Below are 19,926 nucleotides of genomic sequence, written 5' to 3'. Positions count from 1 at the left end.
TAATTGTGAATGTTACGTCTTACAACTAGATAGTAAGAGCAAAAGTTGTATTTAAGGAAGAGATGAACGAATGATAATCTCTGAAAAATAATTAGGTGAGACTCTAACGTAGATATTGCTCTTTCTAGTCATTCTCATTACTATAGAAAGTCTCAGCTACACTACGTCGACGTGGAGTCGGAGAGACGCTGGGGTGATTGGCGAAAGAACCATCAAATAAACACGGCGACTTTCAACGGACACGCAACAACAAATCTGCCTGTCGGTACCGGTTTGAATTACCGCGATCGACGGTTTAACATCTGTGTGTGCTTGTAGGCTGAATAAGGGAAGTAGGCTTGTCTCAGCTTGATGGAATAATTTATTTGAGAAACCCTGCGGTCGAAACAGACAGTATTACACTACAACCGATAACTCGTGCGAAGGCGTGAGAAAAGTTCAGTACGGTAAATTATTCCGTATCTAACACACTTGGATTCACGCTTTCGCCACGGAGTAGAACGTGGAACCGAAATCAACAATCAAAGAATAAAACATAGAACAAATGTTGCTTGTGTATAGCGTCTCTGGCGTCCAGCGGGAAAGTTTCGCAGCACTGTACTTTCAAACACCCGAGCATGTCACGGCGCTGGACCATGACAGAAGACGCCAAACTGCCATAGCTCTTTACCAACGTATTGCAACACGGCAAAATACAGACACAAGGAAGTTTAGTTTTAATGAACATTTCAATACTCCATTTGAAAACCAAGAATACATACTAATCTATAAAACCATAAAGTGCATTAAAAATAACAATATAAAATATCAAGGACAACGATAAATCAACGGAGTTCCAAATCAGCGCGGGGTGGAAAATGCATTCTGTGATTAAGAAAGATATCGCCACAATACTCCAGACGTTCCATGGCTTGCATAGTTTATTCTGCTGGGCGCAGGAGCTGGTGAATGGCGACGTGGCCAGGTCGAGAATCTAACTGGTCGTCTGGGAGGAGCCCTTCGATGTCTGTGTGCCTCTGGAGACGTATCAGATATAATCTCTTTGCTACACTCCATTTGTTGCCGCTGGAGTCACCATGAAAAGTTGCACACGCAACGAGCTAGCCATCTATATCCATATTGCTTATGGAGCAGTGGGATGCAGAGCTGTGGGTGCTGAAGATTTCCCGATCACCTTTACTGCTGTGGATGAGAGAGAAAGACACATGTTAACGAAATGGACATGTTGAGAAAATGGACATGTTTGCGTTCAAAGAGGCCAATAAAGTTAGGCGAAGAACAGTGAGGACTCTGGAATTTGAAAACGAGGAACTCCAGTGTTTCGAAACGACACCTTCAACCAGCATCAGAGCAACAGCTCACGAAATCAATGTCATTCATCAGCTTGTTTGGAATGTGGCAAAGAAAAACAGTTTACCCCCTTACCACGCATAAAAGTTCCAGGTTTGTGCCTGGGCCTTACACCAGCACCAGCGTCCCAAAAACGTGTATTTTCCCTGCTCGGTCCTATCTACCAGAAACAGTATTTAACATTCACAACTGTCACTAGTGCGCATATGAGAATTCCTGTTACATTCAAGAACATGGTCACCAGGAAACGCTTTGGTGAATGTCTGGATATGAACTGTCGGTGACAACTTGATTGGACATTTCAGTCTACCTTTCGAATTAAATGGTTGCTTGATTTACAACGTTTGAAAGAGGAATTTTCGATACTACTTGGAAACTTCCTTCTCCACATACACTGAACGATGTTGTTTCAACAGAATAGTGCTCCGACGCGTTCCAGTCGGGTAGTCAGGTGACATTTGGATAAAGTGTTCTGGCGCGCGTGGGCTGGGTGTGGTGGTCTCCAACCTCAAGGATAGCTTGGGTTTTTTTGTTTTGTTTTTGTAAGGTTTTATGAAAGACCACATATACCAAACATCCATGAAGAACGGTTTGCAGACATTTTTGAAACCGTGACAATCATTGGCAACACGTTAGAAATTTCCGAAAGGATGCGCCATCATTTCTTCGTCGATGTTGGAGGCAAAAATTTCAAGCAGTTGCTGCAAAAATGGGATTACTTAGTCTGCAGTCAGTTGTTTGGTTCGAGTTGAGCTGTTCTTTAGTTCTTCATCAGTTAAATGTAGCATGAGCTTCTCCATCTCAGGTGTACAGCTTGCGCAAGGACTTTCACTGTTTACTTTTTGGGGTAATAGAGAACCTGCGTCCCTAAGATTTTAGAAAAAATCGGCCGAAAAACTTAACAGGTATTTCCAGAATGAATTTTCACCCTGCAGTGACATGCGCTGTTTTGAAACATCCTGCCGTATTAATCTGCCGGGAAGGTTTAGCTTCATAGATGATCTGCGTGATATGGATATTTTTCAGCGCATAGGGTACGAGTTCGTGGCATCCGTCCGCATCGTCAAATAAAACAAATTTGCCAAAATTTGACTGCAAACAGACCTCGTACTTAGACGAGGTAAACGCTAACGAAAAGAGGAGTGGGGTACAAGCTCACAGGCTACATATATTTGCTAAATCATAGTAGAAAATCATATCGGGAATACCACTTGTATATAGTAGCGGGTCTCGCTGCTTACGAGTGATGAGCTAGACAACAAAAATTCACTGACCCTTCGACAGGCCACAGTCGCCCTTCAGCCAAGAACCTTCTCAAAAAAATGGCTCTGAGCACTATGGGACTTAACAGCTGTGGTCATCAGTCCCCTAGAACTTAGAACTACTTAAACCTAACTAACCTAAGGACATCACACACATCCATGCCCGAGGCAGGATTCGAACCTGCGACCGTAGCAGTCGCGCGGTTCCGGACTGCGCGCCTAGAACCGCGAGACCACCGCGGCCGGCAGAACCTTCTCAATTTTTAATGTATGACGACATCATTAAGTTCTAACTTTCCCATGTTCCTTTTGCCAAACGTGAACAAGATAGATTTACAGTCGCACCCAACGTAGAGTCGGAGTTTAATCTTAAATTATACTAAACTACCGTTGCATGGTAACTTTATGCATTGTTTACAAAGGAACTAGTGAACATTTTACCAACTGCAACTAAAATTAGGCAGAAGTCCGTCCAGCATACTAATCACATATACTTTACATGAATAATCAAACAGGGAGATTGATACATATTTTGACCTATTCAGAATTATAAGTACAGTAATCACAAATTAAGATGTATTAGAAACTACAGTAGAAGAAATAAATGTATGTAATATATATTTCGAAAAACAAAAGAACCTTTTAGGACACCTTTGTCATCATGGAAGACAATATAGGGAATGTGTTCCAGAGACTATATTGCACATTCCAGATTTCAGATTATTAGAAATATACGTTGAATGTTAAGTTTTCACGTATGAAAATGTAAAAAGTGGGAAAAAAATAATTTGATAATAAAGCCAGAACAGGTTAGAGGGACATGCCAAAAATTTTCCAAATAACCGTAGTCAGAAATGAACCGTTGAGCTACTGCCATTAAGCGACAGCCATTCGTGTGAACAAACAACAGGATAACAGGAAACAAAATAGTGGAGTCATTTGTGGAAACAGTAACACACCTTGAGTTGCGTGTGATTTAGACACTATCATGAGTGCAGCTATAAATCAATTCGAACCACGCAACTGACTGTAGAGCACGTAATGGTCGAACTAATGCGCATACATATGTACAGGATGTTTATAGATTACTTATACAAAAGTAAACTTTAATTGTGAAAAAGTTAATAACTTACAGAAATGTTTGATGCAGCATTGAAAGCGGTACATCTTCAAGCTTTATTCAGAAATTTTCCATTTGGCTACTTTTTGTAACACGACAAATTTTCCATCTGTAATCAGTTTCCTGCCAAATTCTACGAAGCAAATCTTGAAGTATGGTGGCGGCCGTTTTTGTTATTCCTTATTGCAGCTCCTTCCTATTTCCCGGAAGCGGAGAAACAAACACTCTGTCTTTAATGTAATCCCAAACACAGAAGTTCGTTGGAGTTAAATCATGTGTGAGAGGTGGCCAGCAGATTATTACAGCTCGTTAAATTCGAGTCGGCGTATTTCTACGGAGATTCGCGACAATTTCACGATGATAATGTGGTACCGGCTGGAGTGGCCGAGCGGTTCTAGGCGCTACAGTCTGGAACCGCGCGACCACTACGGTCGCAGGTTCGAATCCTGCCTCGGGCATGGATGTGTGTGAAGTCCTTAGGTTAGTTAGGTTTAAGTAGTTCTCAGTTCTAGGGGACTGATGTCCTCAGAAGTTAAGTCCCATAGTGCTCAGAGCCATTTGAACCATTTGATAATGTGGTGAGGCGCCATCTTGCTCGAAAATAAATTCTATGTGCATATCCTATTCTAATTGAAGTAAAAGATAATGTCCGACCATGTCCAGGTACTATACGCCAGTTATAGCTAGCTATCTCGGCAGAAAAGAAAGGGCCGTCAATATTGTTACAGCTTACAGCACAAACCTTACGTGCGTCCCGTACATGTTCGATTACGTGACATGGTTTCAGATTACCCAAAATGCGAGTGTTATGCGATTCACTTTATCGCAGATGTAGAAGGTGGCTTCATCACTGAAAAAATCTTATGTCTGCAGTTTGTTGAACATTTCTACACAAAAAAGTCAGACCGTTTTCCTTTATCACTTTCTCTTAAATCTTGCAACAGTTCCAATTTGTATTGTTTGAATGACAAGCGTTTCCGTAATACCTTCCGCACTGTAACAGTAGGTATATTCAATCCTTAGCTATCATGTCTCAATGATTTACCCGGGTTATAAACGTATGACGGCCAAACTTTGTTCAGTTGCTGCATCAGAGACTGCTGGCCGATCTTAACCCGGCGTCCTATGTGATACACAGGCAGATTCCGTGAAACGATTGTACCAAATGATAACAGTTTGTCTCTGAGGTAGTGGCTTGCGATATTTAGCCCTGAATTGTCTCTGTACTGTGGTAGCGGATCTGGATTCATTAAACCATAAACAACACAGCCCACACTATGCACCGTTATGTGACTCCATGATGACTGTTGGAATAACGCAATCACGCATGCCACCTGGCGGGAACGTCAGGAACTAACAGTGTTAGGAAGGAATAAAACGTGAAATATACTGCATTCAGTGCTTTGTCAAACGTTTCTGTAAGTTATTTATCCTTTTCACAATTAAAGGTCACAGAAGTGTAACTAATTTATAAACGCTATCCATTTAAGTGATGTCTGTGGTCAAAAGATTATGCGTGTGTGTGTGTGTGTGTGTGTGTGTGTGTGTGTGTGAAAGACAGAGAGAGAGAGAGAGAGCTACTAGGTAACAACTTTTAATTACAAAGATATTTACATGAAATCAATCATGCAATCAGATTTATGTACAATACCAACATTGTAGAGATCGAATGTGAACTGATTGTTCGCCTGGGTTATTGAGTTCAGTGCGAGAGCAGCTTCTTCTTCGGCCATTTTCCGCGATCCTGCAGACAAAAGAAGGATGTAAGTATGAGAATTAAAAAAACATAATTGTAACTTAAAAAATTAAGTAAGCTGAGAGTAATAACATTGATTACATTAAATAACTTTGCGTGCTTGAGTACTGTTTGATGTTTAGTACTGCTAGTTGTCCTAGCATAATGAACTCTCAAGAAATGCTACAACCAATTTAATTCGTATTATCCTTTACGTGAAGTTTAGCCTCAGACCTACACTGCCCAATATATCCTGTATCGATTGCGCTATTGGATAATAATATACAGACTGGTCAGTTCTTGCAAATTTTAACGAACAAAGTGCAGTTTACGACAATCTTTGTGCTGCAACAGTATTCTTCTGGCAAAAGCAAAACAATAGCACAATTTTTCTTGCAGTTATCTTAAATTCCTCTCGGTTTTTCTTCTCTGTTCAGTACTTTACTTATTTCCCCTCGTTATTCTATCTCCCCCCCCCCCCTAACTCTACTCTACCTACAAGCAAATTAACTCCATGTTCTGCACTTCACAAAGAAATGATTTTTTTAGCTGTTATTGTTTTTAGTCTTTTTGTGAATTCTTTTTTCTGAAAGTTAGATTTCGTACTTTGTATAAGACATATTGGAACGCATGTGTAACAATGAATGTAAAGATGAAGTCTGATATATATGAGCATAGATGTGAGAGAACCCCATGCAGATCGAATATAATATCAGAGAGGGATTTTAGTTATAATTCTGGCAGAATATTAAAGCCTTAAATAGATAAAAGTATTTATTCTTAAATAGACCTGTAACGAATCACGAGACCATTGTCAGTCGTTTCACGTTATGTCCGAGGAGCATTGGGAGTATAAAGGTAGTTTTCTCGCTGACAGTGCGCTACCATTTAGTGACACTCATGCCCTTATCAGTACCAATAATAAGTACTGTCATATCGGACATAACTCCAAACGGAGACACAGCTCAGGAAACACTTAAGTCAGAAAACACCGACTTTGAGTTACTGCTTATCTGAACGTTGCAAGTTGGGTCTACTAAGAGGAAATCTTCCCGAGTTAACAGTCGCTTAACAGCGTCCTCTCGTCGTAACGTTCCACACAGTTCCTGCTTTTCGTCTTCTGCCTCAACATTACCTCACCAGGAACTCCTCGAATAGTTGCTTAAAGTGGATAAACACCAGATATAATTCTCTCTCCTCGATTTTTATGGAATTAATAATTTCTCTCTAGTTAATGCGAACCCTTAAACGTGTGCCAAAGCGATCAACAGTATAAATATGCAAAATGTTTTAAGGTGTTCATTTATCCGATTCAGAAACCAGAGACTGAAAATTTGGGAAACTACGTACAATGTTCCTTTTCATGAAAACTTTCACAACTCGTCCGCCCATGTGCTACTCTGATCGTTGTTGTTATTTCATCTGTTCTACAGAACAGAATACAATACAATTCTTCGACAGATTGTAGTGAACTAATTGAAAATTCTTCGAAAAACCTAACCATTCTTTGTTACGGTGTCTCCAACGTGATTCTTTTACGTCGTCTGCAAGAAAAAGTACCTATTCTCTTTCACATATGTTAAGTGGAAGAAAATGCACGTCCATAAGAATTAGCAGTGGGTCGAAAATTGAGGCCTGTAGAATTTACCACGTGATTTTTCTGTAGTTGCGTACTTCACCGTCCATAAACACTGTCCGCCTTATGTTGATAGGCAGTGAACCAGGACTCCTTGCTACGTGGAAAAATCACTGTATTTGCTCATGACACGGGCAAGAAAAAGCTCATAGATAACCAGCCGAACGAGTTGTACACGATGCCGAAACCTTTGGTGTAAAGTAATACGGACTGTAGAGGAGCCTGGAGTAAGTAGTAGAAAACAAGAAACCACCAGTCAGAAATATATGTTTCAGGGGATACCGTGTCTTAAATGAGCAATTCGTCTGGTTTTCGTATTTGTAAACGGATTATGTTTCATAACAAACAACTACCTGTCACATAGTCTTTGGCGGCACTACCTTTCAAAACAATACACAAACGTCTGTGAAGTGTGCATTGCGGTGTTCACTATTGCTTACAGTTGATGACTGGTTGTTATAAATGAAGCATTACTCGTTATGGGAACCTTCAGACGTAATTTAATGCGTGGTGCAGCAGGACCTAGCGTTCATGTGTTCAGAAGAAAAGTTTCGCAACAGGCGTGGTCCTAGTTTGAAGAAAATCATCACCATGAATAGAAACTTACAAGAAACCGGAATGATGAAATAGCAGAGAGCTGGCCACGGTTCTCGACAAAAACTGTTCGAGCGGAATGCTGTTGTATCGTTCTATCGGGGAACCTGATTTTTAAACCCATATTTCAGTTCTGTCCGTGGATTGTTGTAATGCTTGCATCGAGACTAGCGGTTGCCATTTTGATAAGCTGTTATGAATGTGAGTGGTCACTGCAAGTTGGAAGTTTACGTATTCACTTTAGGCTGTTAGTTCACACTCTCAAAGTGCTCGGTTTAGGACTATTTATCATCTGTAAAACGTTGGTTCTAAAGTTGAGGGACACGTCGTACTGTATCAACTTGCCAAGCGCTCAGCAACTAGCATAGGACGAGAATTTCGCTGTAGACATTACAAACAGACGATGACAGTAATACGAGGGTAAGTCAATTATTATCCGCAATTTAGTTATATTTTTGTTTATTTTGGTAGTAGTGTTGGTTTACGTTGATGACGCATGCTTTGTTTATTTGTTGTTATATCTTTGCAATTTTCAAGGTGCTAGGTTAGTTTCGTTATCGCTGCCGTGGTGTTAATCATGGCTGCTCCGCTGTCTATTTGCACCAAAGAAGAGCAAAGTTCAGTGAATCGTTTTTTGTGGTCGGAAGGCGTATCAGGGGCCGAAATTCATCGAAGACTTTCGGCACAATACAGGAACAGTGTTTTGCCACAACAGAGTGTCTACGAATGGATTGAGAAACTCCGAAATGATCGCGCAAGTGTTAAGCACGAAGAAGCATGAAGGAGCCGGACGACCGTTTACCGCCACAAATGAAGAAACCATTGTTCGTTCACGTGAAATGATTCTCTTACGTTAGACAGACGATTAACTATTGACGAAGTGGCAAATCGTCTGCAAATAAGTCACGGTTCTGCCTAAGAAATCATCCACAAGAGACTTGGGTTTCATAAAGTTTGTGCAAGATTGGTCCCAAAACAACTCACACAGTTGCATAAACAAACGCACTTGGGCAACTGCAAAAAACGTTTGGATCGCTATGGTAACGAAGGGAACAACTTCTTATACAGGATCATTACTGGTGACGAAACATGGATCCGTCATTATGAGCCGGAGAGTAAACGACAGCGTATGGAATGGAAACATCCAAATTCGCCGTGCAAAAAAAGTTCAAGACCCAATCGTCCGCAGGAAAACTGGTGGTTACCGAATTTTGGGACGCACAAGGTCCAGTACTGGAACATTATGGGGAAAGGGGCACAACAATAAACAGTGTACGTCACAGTGAGATGCTTACTGCCAAGCTAAGACCTGCAATTCGAAGCAAACGTCAAGGATTGCTGTCAAAAGGTGTTATGTTGTTGCACGACAATGCCCGTTCGCATACTGCTACGCACACTGCTGAAACGCTCCAAAAGCTCAAATTTGAAGTAGTGGATCATCCTCCATATAGTCCCGGTCTTGCCCCATCTGACCGTCACTTGTTTGGTCCACTCACACGGGCATTAAGGGGCCGTCGATTTGCCTCGGACGAAGCACTGAAAGAAGAGGTGCATTCCTGGATCGCAGCACAACCGAGAACCTTCTTCTATGATGGCATCAGGAAGCTTGTACAACGAGGGACCAAGTGCGTTGAAACACGAGGAGACTATATGGAAAAATGATGTTCTCGTAAGTTTCCAATTTGATTACAATAAAATTCTATACCTACTTTGCGGATAATAATTGACTTAACTCTCGTAACATGACCCTACTGATATGCGAGTATAAGTCGTGACTTAACAGAAAAAAGTAACGTGATTTTACGCTGAAAGCGTAAAGGCCACACTGCATCAGCCGCACATGAGCTTTATTATTTCCCTCTTTATGTAGTAAAGCTAGATCGGTACAGTAAAGGTATTTTCTGAGTGACGGAATTAGGGCTGCAAGTGGGAGAAAATCATTTTATTAATTCTTTTAAGACAGGAGTCACCAAGCAGTATTTCAACGACAACACAATAATGACACGGAACAAAAAGAAGACGAAGAAGAAGAAGAAGATGATGATGATGATGATGATGATGATGACGAAAGATTAGAATTTAGCTCCCGTCGACGACGAGGTCATTAGACACGTAGCACAAGCTCGGGTAGAAAAGGATGAGGAAGAAAATCGGCCGTGTCCTTTCCAAAGAAAGCATCGCGTCATTTGCTTAAGGGGGGTAGGACGTCAAACGGGCCGACTTGGAGCAGGAGAGGCACCACAGGACGTTTTAATGGCTCGGCTCTGAGCACTATGGGAATTAACATCTCAGGTCATCAGTCCCCTAGAACTTAGAACTACGTAAACCTAACTAACCTAAGGACATCACACACATCCATGCCCGAGGCAGGATTCGAACCTGCGACCATAGCGATCGCACGGTTCCAGACTGAAGCGCCTAGAACCGCTCCGCCACCAGCGGCCGGCGGACGTTTTAATTTCCACTGTCTATACTTTTACAAGTAAATTCATAAAACTTTGTCAGCATGACCAGGAAGGATTCAGGATTCACACTCGTAGCAGCGGAAGTTCAAAAACATAACAAAAAATTTTTTTTGCATGTGAAATTTCATCATTTTTTCACTTACTATTGGCTGCATTTGTTGCTATAGGTACACTTTCCTTCATAAGTAAGAAAGACTGTTCGATGAATTTTGCACAGCATACAAACCATACTTACAGGTGTCTGAAACTCTAGAATCTATTTAATTTATGAAAAAATGAATGAGCTGTTACGTTTTAAACTTTATGTTTAGAAAAAAATCAAATTTTGTAGTTAATTATCTCAATTTTTACCACAGTTTTTAATAGATTTGGAAAATTCTAGCGTTTCATACACCTGTAAGTATGGTTTGTATGCTGTGCAAAATTCATCAAAGAATCTCTCTTACTTGTGAAGAAAAATGTACCTATAGCAACAAATGCAGCCAATAGTAAGCGAAAAAATGATGAAATTTCACATGTAAAAAAAATTATTTTGTTATGTTTTTGAACTTCCACTGCTATGAGTGTGAATCCCGAATCCTTCCTGGTCATGCTGACAAAGTTTTATGAATTTATTTGTAAAAGTATAGACAGTAGAAAATAAAATGTCCTGTGGTGCCTCTCCTGCTCCAAGTCGGCCCGTTTGATGTCCTATCCCCCTTAAGCGGTTTAGGGATATCACGGAAAACCTAAATCACGATGGCCGAAAGAGGATCTGAACCGTCGTTACACTGTGCTAACCACAGAGCCACCTCGGTCGACAATAATCATTCGCGCAGCACAGAACTTGCAGAAACTGTCAGCGAGCTAAGGAAGATTATTTAATAAATTGATAACGTAAATCTTAGCACTGTATTCATATATGACTGACGTAATGCTTTTAGTTGCGCCAGATCAGAGTAACGGCAACGGCCTTGCCGCAGTGGTAACACCGGTTCCCGCCAGATCACCGAATGTAAGCGCTGTCAGGCTTAGCTAGCACTTGAACGGCCAACGTCCGGGTCTACCGGGTGCTGTTGGCAAGCGCGGTGCACTCACTCCTTGTGAGGCCAACTGAGGAGCTAAATGATTGAGAAGAGGCGGTACCGGTCACGAAAACTGATGACGATGGCCGGGAGAGCGATGTGCTAACCATATGCTCATTCGCATCCGGTGACGCCTAAGGGTCAGGATGACACGGCGGCCGGTCGGTGCCGTTAGGTCTTCAGGGCCTGTTTGGACTTTTTTTTTAGACCAGAGTAACTGATAATGAATTTAACATTGTTTGATATACAAGAAAATTAATCAGAGATCAGGTATCACACCGCGCCTACTACACGTCCACCGCGGCGCTCTGGTGTCACAGCAGCAAGTTACGACACCTGAAGATGGGCGTATAAGAGTCCGAAACCGGTGGTGTGATAATAAAAGAAATTCTACTGAAGCGGTATTTTCAGCCTCTGGTAATCAGAGATTACGAGGCTCACTGAGTGTGCAGATTGTGGTCTCCGAACATAATTGAAAGTTTCGTGTTCAGCAGTCTACTTTTTCTCTCTTACACGTTGAAAAGACTTGTGAGGTAGCGGCCTGCTCCACGCCTTACTTCACATAGTGTCCTCCTTTCATACACGATTAGCATATTAAACTTTCATTTCTTCATTTTGTTTTCCGAATCGTTCTGTGTTTACCTGCTTTATTCGCAACTGCACGCATGTAACTAGTGAGTGGGATTAGGCTATAGTTGCTAGTACTGTAGATATGTTTATCACGCAGGATTTTAATATCAAGCTCGCTTCAATTTCTCTGTTCACATCGTGAAGAATATAATAATTCCAGTCCCAAAGAAAGCAGGTGTTGACAGATGTGAAAATTACCGAACTATCAGTTTAATAAGCCACAGCAGCAAAATACTAACGCGAATTCTTTACAGACGAATGAAAAAACTGGTAGAAGCCGACCTCGGGGAAGATCAGTTTGGATTCCGTAGAAATACTGGAACACGTGAGGCAATACTGACCCTACGACTTATCTTAAAAGAAAGATTAAGGAAAGGCAAACCTACGTTTCTAGCATTTGTAGACTTAGAGAAAGCTTTTCACAATGTTGACTGGAATACTCTCTTTCAACTTCTGAAGGTAGCAGGGGAAAATACAGGGAGCGAAAGGCTATTTACAAATTGTACAGAAACCAAATGGCAGTTATAAGAGTCGAGGGACATGAAAGGGAAGCAGTAGTTGGGAAGGGAGTAAGACATGGATGTAGCCTCTTCCCGATGCTATTCAATCTGTATATTGAGCAAGCAGTAAAGGAAACAAAAGAAAAGTTCGGAGTATGCATTAAAATCCATGGAGAAGAAATAAAAACTTTGAGGTTCGCCGATGACATTGTAATTCTGTCAGAGACAGCAAAGGACTTGCAAGAGCAGTTGAACGGAATGGACAGCGTCTTGAAAGGAGAGTATAAGATGAACATCAACAAAAGCAAAACGAGGATAATGGAATGTAGTCGAATTAAGTCGGGTGATGCTGAGGGAATTAGATTAGGAAATGAGACACTTAAAGAAGTAAAGGAATTTTGCTATTTGGGGAGCAAAATAACTAATGATGGTCGAATTAGAGAGGATATAAAATGTAGACTGGCAATGGCAAGGAAAGCATTGCTGAAGAAAAGAAATTTGTTAACATCGAGTATAGATTTAAGTGTCAGGAAGTCGTTTCTGAAAGTATTTGTATGGAGTGTAGCCATGTATGGAAGTGAAACATGGACAATAAATAGTTCGGACAAGAAGAGAATAGAAGCTTTCGAAATGTGATGCCACAGAAGAATGCTGAAGATTAGATGGGTAAATCACATAACTAATGAGGAAGTATTGAATAGAATTGGGGGGAAGAGGAGTTTGTGGCACAACTTGACTAGAAGAAGGGATCGGTTGGTAGGATATGTTCTGAGGCATCAAGGGATCACCAGTTTAGTACTGGAGGGCAGCGTGGAGGGTAAAAGTGGTAGAGGGAGACACTAAACAGATTCAGAAGGGTATAGGCTGCAGTAGGTACTGGGAGATGAAGAAGCTTGCACAGGATAGAGTAGCATGGAGAGCTGCATCAAACCAGTCTCAGGACTGAAGACCACAACAACATCGTGGTTCGGCACGGGGGATCGCCTCTAACTGTGGAACAGCAACCTCCCCACGCAATGCAGAACGACACGTCAGTGAAGTTTTTCCCAGTCGCGAGAGGACAGCTGTGTGGCGAACGGAGGCGCGGGGATTATCCGTTTGCCACCTCTGGTCATTGGAGACAGACCCGAAGGCGCTCGGACGATCTTGGCAGACAATAGCATGCGGTATCCAAGGGCGGTCAGGGTGAGACCCGGCCCTCGTTAAAAGCCATCGACGAACGGCTGTCCACAGCGAAACTGCCTACTATGTTTGTTCGCGTGGCACTGTCTTGTTCAACCAGAAATGTTGCCACACTTGCATTTCGAAAAGTTCCCCAGCGCTCCTTCCGTGGGAACAAGGCTAGTAATCTTCCTAAAATTTTCAGAATTTTATATTGTGGAGAACCGGGTGAGAGACTCTTCGCGGGGTCGCTGACGGCTAGTGAAGCTACGGTTTTCATTGGCTGATGAATATTAAATTGTTTGGTGGGAAACAGGGAACTAATTTCCAGGTTCGTGACAAAGGGAGTGGTGCAAGTCTTATATACAGTGGTAATATGTAATAACATAACAATGCCAACTAGTATAGGAAATTACATAAAGTTACAGATGAATTAAGCAATAAAATAAGAGACTGCCATCTGGGACTGGTGGTTCACTTGAGCCCTTTCGCTGACTGGTCAAGGAGGGGTTTTTGTAAGTGGTGTTCCAAGGTTATGAGGAAGGTCTTATGTGCCAGAGTCAGTGCAGTCAAGTTGGTATCCAGTTAAGTGAACAAGGTTGGACTTTGGCCTTCTGCCAAGCCATTCTGGAGTCATACTTTAACCTTCTCGCGATTTTAAGATTATTCAACCGCGTCGGTATCGACAAGATGATGTTTTCGGCTTCACGCAGTCAATCCGCTACAACCAGCCGCATTCTCCATTAGCAGTTCTAACGCCTCAGCGGTCGGTGCCACCACCTTTTGTATTGTGTGTACAGGGTGAAAAGTATTTAAACCGACAAACTCTGGGAGGTTGTAGGGGACATCAAAACAAATATTTTCCCCTAATGTCATTTTTTCTTATGGGGATTATTTAAACCGGTGGAGGCCGTATTTCGCTCTTCAGTTGTTAGAGGGCGTATTACGCTGTTCGCCGGCCGAAGTGGCCGTGCGGTTAAAGGCGCTGCAGTCTGGAACCGCAAGACCGCTACGGTCGCAGGTTCGAATCCTGCCTCGGGCATGGATGTTTGTGATGTCCTTAGGTTAGTTAGGTTAAACTAGTTCTAAGTTCTAGGGGACTAATGACCTCAGCAGTTGAGTCCCATAGTGCTCAGAGTCAGTCATATTACGCTGTTCAGTTGTAAACAACTGCTGTCCACCAGTGTAGTAGCGCTTTCTCTCTGTTTACTAATGGAGTGATACACCTGGAGTGACTACACTGATATGGTTGGTGCGTACTACGTAGCGCACCACAACAGACGAGCTGCACAGCGGGTTTATCAACAACAATATCCTAATCGCCGTATCCCGCATCATACGACCTTTGTTGCTGTGTACCAACGTCTGCGTATGGCCGGGTCATTCAGCAGATTACCTGGACAGGGACGCCATCACACGGTAAGAACGCTGCGATTTGAGGAAGCTGTCTTGCAGCATGTGGAGCAGGATCCCTCAATCAGCACTCGTGCAATTGCACGTAACATGGGGACGAATCAGACGAATGTAAGAACAGTCCTTCGAGAGGCATTGTTACACCCATTTCAATTACAGCGTGTCCACAACCTGGAACCAGTTGATTATCCACCCAGAGCACAGTTTTCGCAGTGGTACCTGGAACAGTGTGAAATGCATCCTACATTTCCATCCTCTGTGTTGTTTACCGATGAAGCAACGTTCGGGCGTGATGGAGTCTTCAACATGCACAATTCGCATGTTTGGAGTGAGGATAACCCACATGCCCACAGTTACTAGCGCTCATGAAGTGCGGTTCTTCGTTAATGTGTGGGTCGGTGTTGTTGGGGACTGTTTAATTGGGCCGTATCTGCTACCTAGGCCATTAAATGGCAGGCACTATTACAATTTTCTCGCCAGAGCAATGCCAGAATTGCTGGAAGACGTCCCGCTCCCCACAAGACAACGCATGTGGTTCCAACATGACGGGGCGCTGGCACATTTCAGCCATCGTGTGCGTCGATTCCTGGACCGAGGGTTCCCAGAAAGGTGGATTGGCAGAGGTGGTCCTGTACCATGGCCTGCTCGACCCCCAGAAATGTCTCCTCTGGACTTTTTTGTGTGGGGAGAGATGCGCAACATTGTTTACGCAACTCCTGTTGCATCAGAAGAGGATCTGGTTGCCCGGATAGTAGCAGCAGCAGGAACAATTCAGGATACTCCTGGGGTTTTTGCCCGCGTCAGACAGAACATGATCCGACGGAGTAACCTCTGTTTACGTGGCAATGGAGGCATTTTTGAAAATCTACTGTTATTGAAATTGGGTTGTGTTAATGTGTTGTCTCTCGGTCATAAAAAATGGAAAAGTGTTTGTTGGTTTAATTAATTTGCCGCCAGAGAAATCTTCCTGTACCGGTTTAAATACTCCTCATAGGAAAAAATGACATTAGGAAAAAATATTTGTTTTGATGTCCCCTACAACCTCCCAGAGTTTGTCGGTTTAAATACTTTTCACCCTGTATATTAAACCGGGGACCTAGAGACTACGGAGAGGCTTCGTCCCGCCGTAGCCCTCAGTGGTTCACAACCCCACAACGTGCTACAGCAGTCCACCCACTCCACCGCCGCCCTACACCGAATCCAGGGTTATCGTGCAGTTCCCCCCCTGTGGAACCCCCCCCCCCCTCCCCCGGGCACGTCTCATACCAGACGAGTGTAACGCCAAATGATGTCTGCGTGGTAGAATAATTATGGTGGACGCGTACGTGGAGATAGTGTTTGTGCAGCAATCGCCGACATAGTGTAACTGAGGCGGAATAAGGGGAACCAGCCCGCATTCGCCGAGGCAGATGGAAAACCGCCTCAAAACCATCCACAGGCTGGCCGACACACCGGAAATCGACACTAAGTACGCCGGGCGGATTCGTGTCGGGGACCGGCACGCCTTCCCCCTCGGGAAGGAACGCGTTAGACCGCGCTTCTAGCCGGGCTGGCGCCACAACCTTCCGCGACGATTACGCGGCCATGGCAAGACTGTGAATTGTGATGCGCGGCAATCTCAACTATACTGTTGTACTCCAGTTACTTCACGGGCATTGCATTAGCATTACCTATGCATAACATGAAATATTGACCTCCATTTATTAGGTTTCTTTTTACGATTATATTATGTATATATTTTGTTCATTGTTTTATGTTAATACAGAGTGCAACCGCTCTCTTATTTTACTGCTTAAATCATCCGCAACTTTATGCAATTTCCTGTACTAGTTGGTATTGTTATGTTATTACATATTACTACTGTATATAAGACTTGCACCACCCCCTTTTTTGCTTATCTACACTCCTGGAAATGGAAAAAAGAACACATTGACACCGGTGTGTCAGACCCACCATACTTGCTCCGGACACTGCGAGAGGGCTGTACAAGCAATGATCACACGCACGGCACAGCGGACACACCAGGAACCGCGGTGTTGGCCGTAGAATGGCGCTAGCTGCGCAGCATTTGTGCACCGCCGCCGTCAGTGTCAGCCAGTTTGCCGTGGCATACGGAGCTCCATCGCAGTCTTTAACACTGGTAGCATGCCGCGACAGCGTGGACGTGAACCGTATGTGCAGTTGACGGACTTTGAGCGAGGGCGTATAGTGGGCATGCGGGAGGCCGGGTGGACGTACCGCCGAATTGCTCAACACGTGGGGCGTGAGGTCTCCACAGTACATCGATGTTGTCGCCAGTGGTCGGCGGAAGGTGCACGTGCCCGTCGACCTGGGACCGGACCGCAGCGACGCACGGATGCACGCCAAGACCGTAGGATCCTACGCAGTGCCGTAGGGGACCGCACCGCCACTTCCCAGCAAATTAGGGACACTGTTGCTCCTGGGGTATCGGCGAGGACCATTCGCAACCGTCTCCATGAAGCCGGGCTACGGTCCCGCACACCGTTAGGCCGTCTTCCGCTCACGCCCCAACATCGTGCAGCCCGCCTCCAGTGGTGTCGCGACAGGCGTGAATGGAGGGACGAATGGAGACGTGTCGTCTTCAGCGATGAGAGTCGCTTCTGCCTTGGTGCCAATGATGGTCGTATGCGTGTTTGGCGCCGTGCAGGTGAGCGCCACAATCAGGACTGCATACGACCGAGGCACACAGGGCCAACACCCGGCATCATGGTGTGGGGAGCGATCTCCTACACTGGCCGTACACCACTGGTGATCGTCGAGGGGACACTGAATAGTGCACGGTACATCCAAACCGTCATCGAACCCATCGTTCTACCATTCCTAGACCGGCAAGGGAACTTGCTGTTCCAACAGGACAATGCACGTCCGCATGTATCCCGTGCCACCCAACGTGCTCTAGAAGGTGTAAGTCAACTACCCTGGCCAGCAAGATCTCCGGATCTGTCGCCCATTGAGCATGTTTGGGACTGGATGAAGCGTCGTCTCACGCGGTCTGCACGTCCAGCACGAACGCTGGTCCAACTGAGGCGCCAGGTGGAAATGGCATGGCAAGCCGTTCCACAGGACTTCATCCAGCATCTCTACGATCGTCTCCATGGGAGAATAACAGCCTGCATTGCTGCGAAAGGTGGATATACACTGTACTAGTGCCGACATTGTGCATGCTCTGTTGCCTGTGTCTATGTGCCTGTGGTTCTGTCAGTGTGATCATGTGATGTATCTGACCCCAGGAATGTGTCAATAAAGTTTCCCCTTCCTGGGACAATGAATTCACGGTGTTCTTATTTCAATTTCCAGGAGTGTATTTCGTACTGGTACCATTGTTGTCTGTACACAGGGCCTGAAGGTGGCGAAATAAATCGCCGAAATTGGTACCCAAATAAAATAATTTTCGACATTAGGTGGGTGAAAGGTGTTTCATTTCACATCCTGTAGCGAACAGCCGAGTCCGCAACCGTCTCTGAAAAGATGTACATACAGATACCTTCAATTTCAGGTTACACGAAAGAGTGGAGACGGAGGTTCTACAGCTCAGTTAGTGCTTCTCAGGCACTGCTTGAAGTCGTGCATTTTTTTACCTACGATCCAACTTTTTTTTCTTAGGGATGTACCTTTGCTCGCCACTCACTTCCAAAGATTTTGAACTCTTTGATTCCCAATTCCATTCCAGTTATGGACTCTGTTGATGTCATGCTAATTTGATTCTCTTTCTATCATGGTTGAAAAAGTTACTTGTATGCCCACAATTTTTGTGGTCACCATTTCAATAAACTTGCCCTGTGTAATGCTGGTGGCGAAAGTTTATAATTACTCAAAATTTATCTTGTTATATCGGATTAATAGTAACATATGCGAAAACAGAATACATTGAACATAAACACTAAGAGCCAAATAAACTGGTACACCTATCTAATATCGCGAAGGGCCCCCACGAGCACGCAGAAGTGCCGCAACACGACCTGGCTAATGTCTGGAGTAGTTCTGGAGAGAACTGACACCATGAATTCTGCAGCGCTGTCCATAAATCCTTATGAGTACGAGGGGGCGGAGGTCTCTTCTCAACAGCACGTGGAAAGGCATCACAGATATGCTCAATAATTTTCATGTCTGGCGAGTATTGTGAGCAGCGGAAGTATTTAAACTCAGGAGAGTGTTCTGGAGCCACTCTGTAGCAATTCTGGATGTGTGGGGTGTCGCATTGTTCCGCTGGAATTGTCCAACTCTGCCGGAAGCACAATGGACGTGAATAGATGCAGGTGGTCAGACAGGGTGCTTACGTACGTGTCACCTGTCAGAGTCGTATCTACACGTACCGGGTGTGTCATATCACTCCAACTGCACACGATCCACACCATTACAGAGCCTCCACCAGCTTGAACAGTCGGATTTACGAAGTGAACCAATATCAGTATAAAATAATCGTCGCCACAACACATTACTTTAATGGAATATTGTGAATAAGGCAGCGATGGAGATAACCCTGTATGTTAGTATGTAACCTGGAACTGTTGGTCAGAAAAATTGTAGGCAATCATGTTCACATTAGAGGAAAAAATTCATTTAGAACCTAGTGAAGTAGATTATATACAGGGTGTTCGGAAATTCCAGTTACAAACTTCTAGGACTTGTAGAAGAGGGTGAGTACATAATATTTTGTATTGGAACCCATGTCTGGAAATGTATAGTTTCCGCTTTACGACGGTTTCAGTTCAGATGTCTATCGCGTCCACGTCTGCTGACAGAAAAGCCTCAGAGTTGCTTGTGCTGGTATGCAGTAGAGTAAATACGATGAGGATCACTCCAATTGCACACGCCCCACACCATCACAGAGCCTCCACCAGCTTGAACAGGATTCACTCAACGTGTGCCTCGCTGTGCGACTCCTGTAGAGACAGAGGAAGATCTGCTGGTACGAGTTCTGGCCGGAGCACTAGAAACTCACGAGACATCAGGTGCGACGGAGATTGTGAACCAG

The 19,926-nt window shown here is 43.9% G+C and overlaps 1 protein-coding gene across 2 annotated transcripts in view; it reads right to left on the bottom strand.

Moving 5' to 3' along the window:
* Positions 1 to 19,926, bottom strand: part of LOC124776708 (leukocyte elastase inhibitor-like) — a 216,977-nt gene that overhangs the window by 126,737 nt on the left and 70,314 nt on the right. For both annotated transcript variants that reach the window (XM_047251819.1, XM_047251820.1), the window contains exon 2: positions 5,388 to 5,476. In XM_047251819.1, the coding sequence (XP_047107775.1) occupies positions 5,388 to 5,465 (78 nt within the window). In that variant the 5' untranslated portion in view covers positions 5,466 to 5,476. The remainder of the gene's footprint in view (positions 1 to 5,387; positions 5,477 to 19,926) is intronic.

This window comes from Schistocerca piceifrons, chromosome 2 (assembly GCF_021461385.2).
Source record: "Schistocerca piceifrons isolate TAMUIC-IGC-003096 chromosome 2, iqSchPice1.1, whole genome shotgun sequence".
In the NCBI taxonomy this organism is placed as follows: Eukaryota; Metazoa; Arthropoda; class Insecta; order Orthoptera; family Acrididae; genus Schistocerca; species Schistocerca piceifrons.
This window is presented reverse-complemented; position numbering and strand designations above follow the sequence as displayed.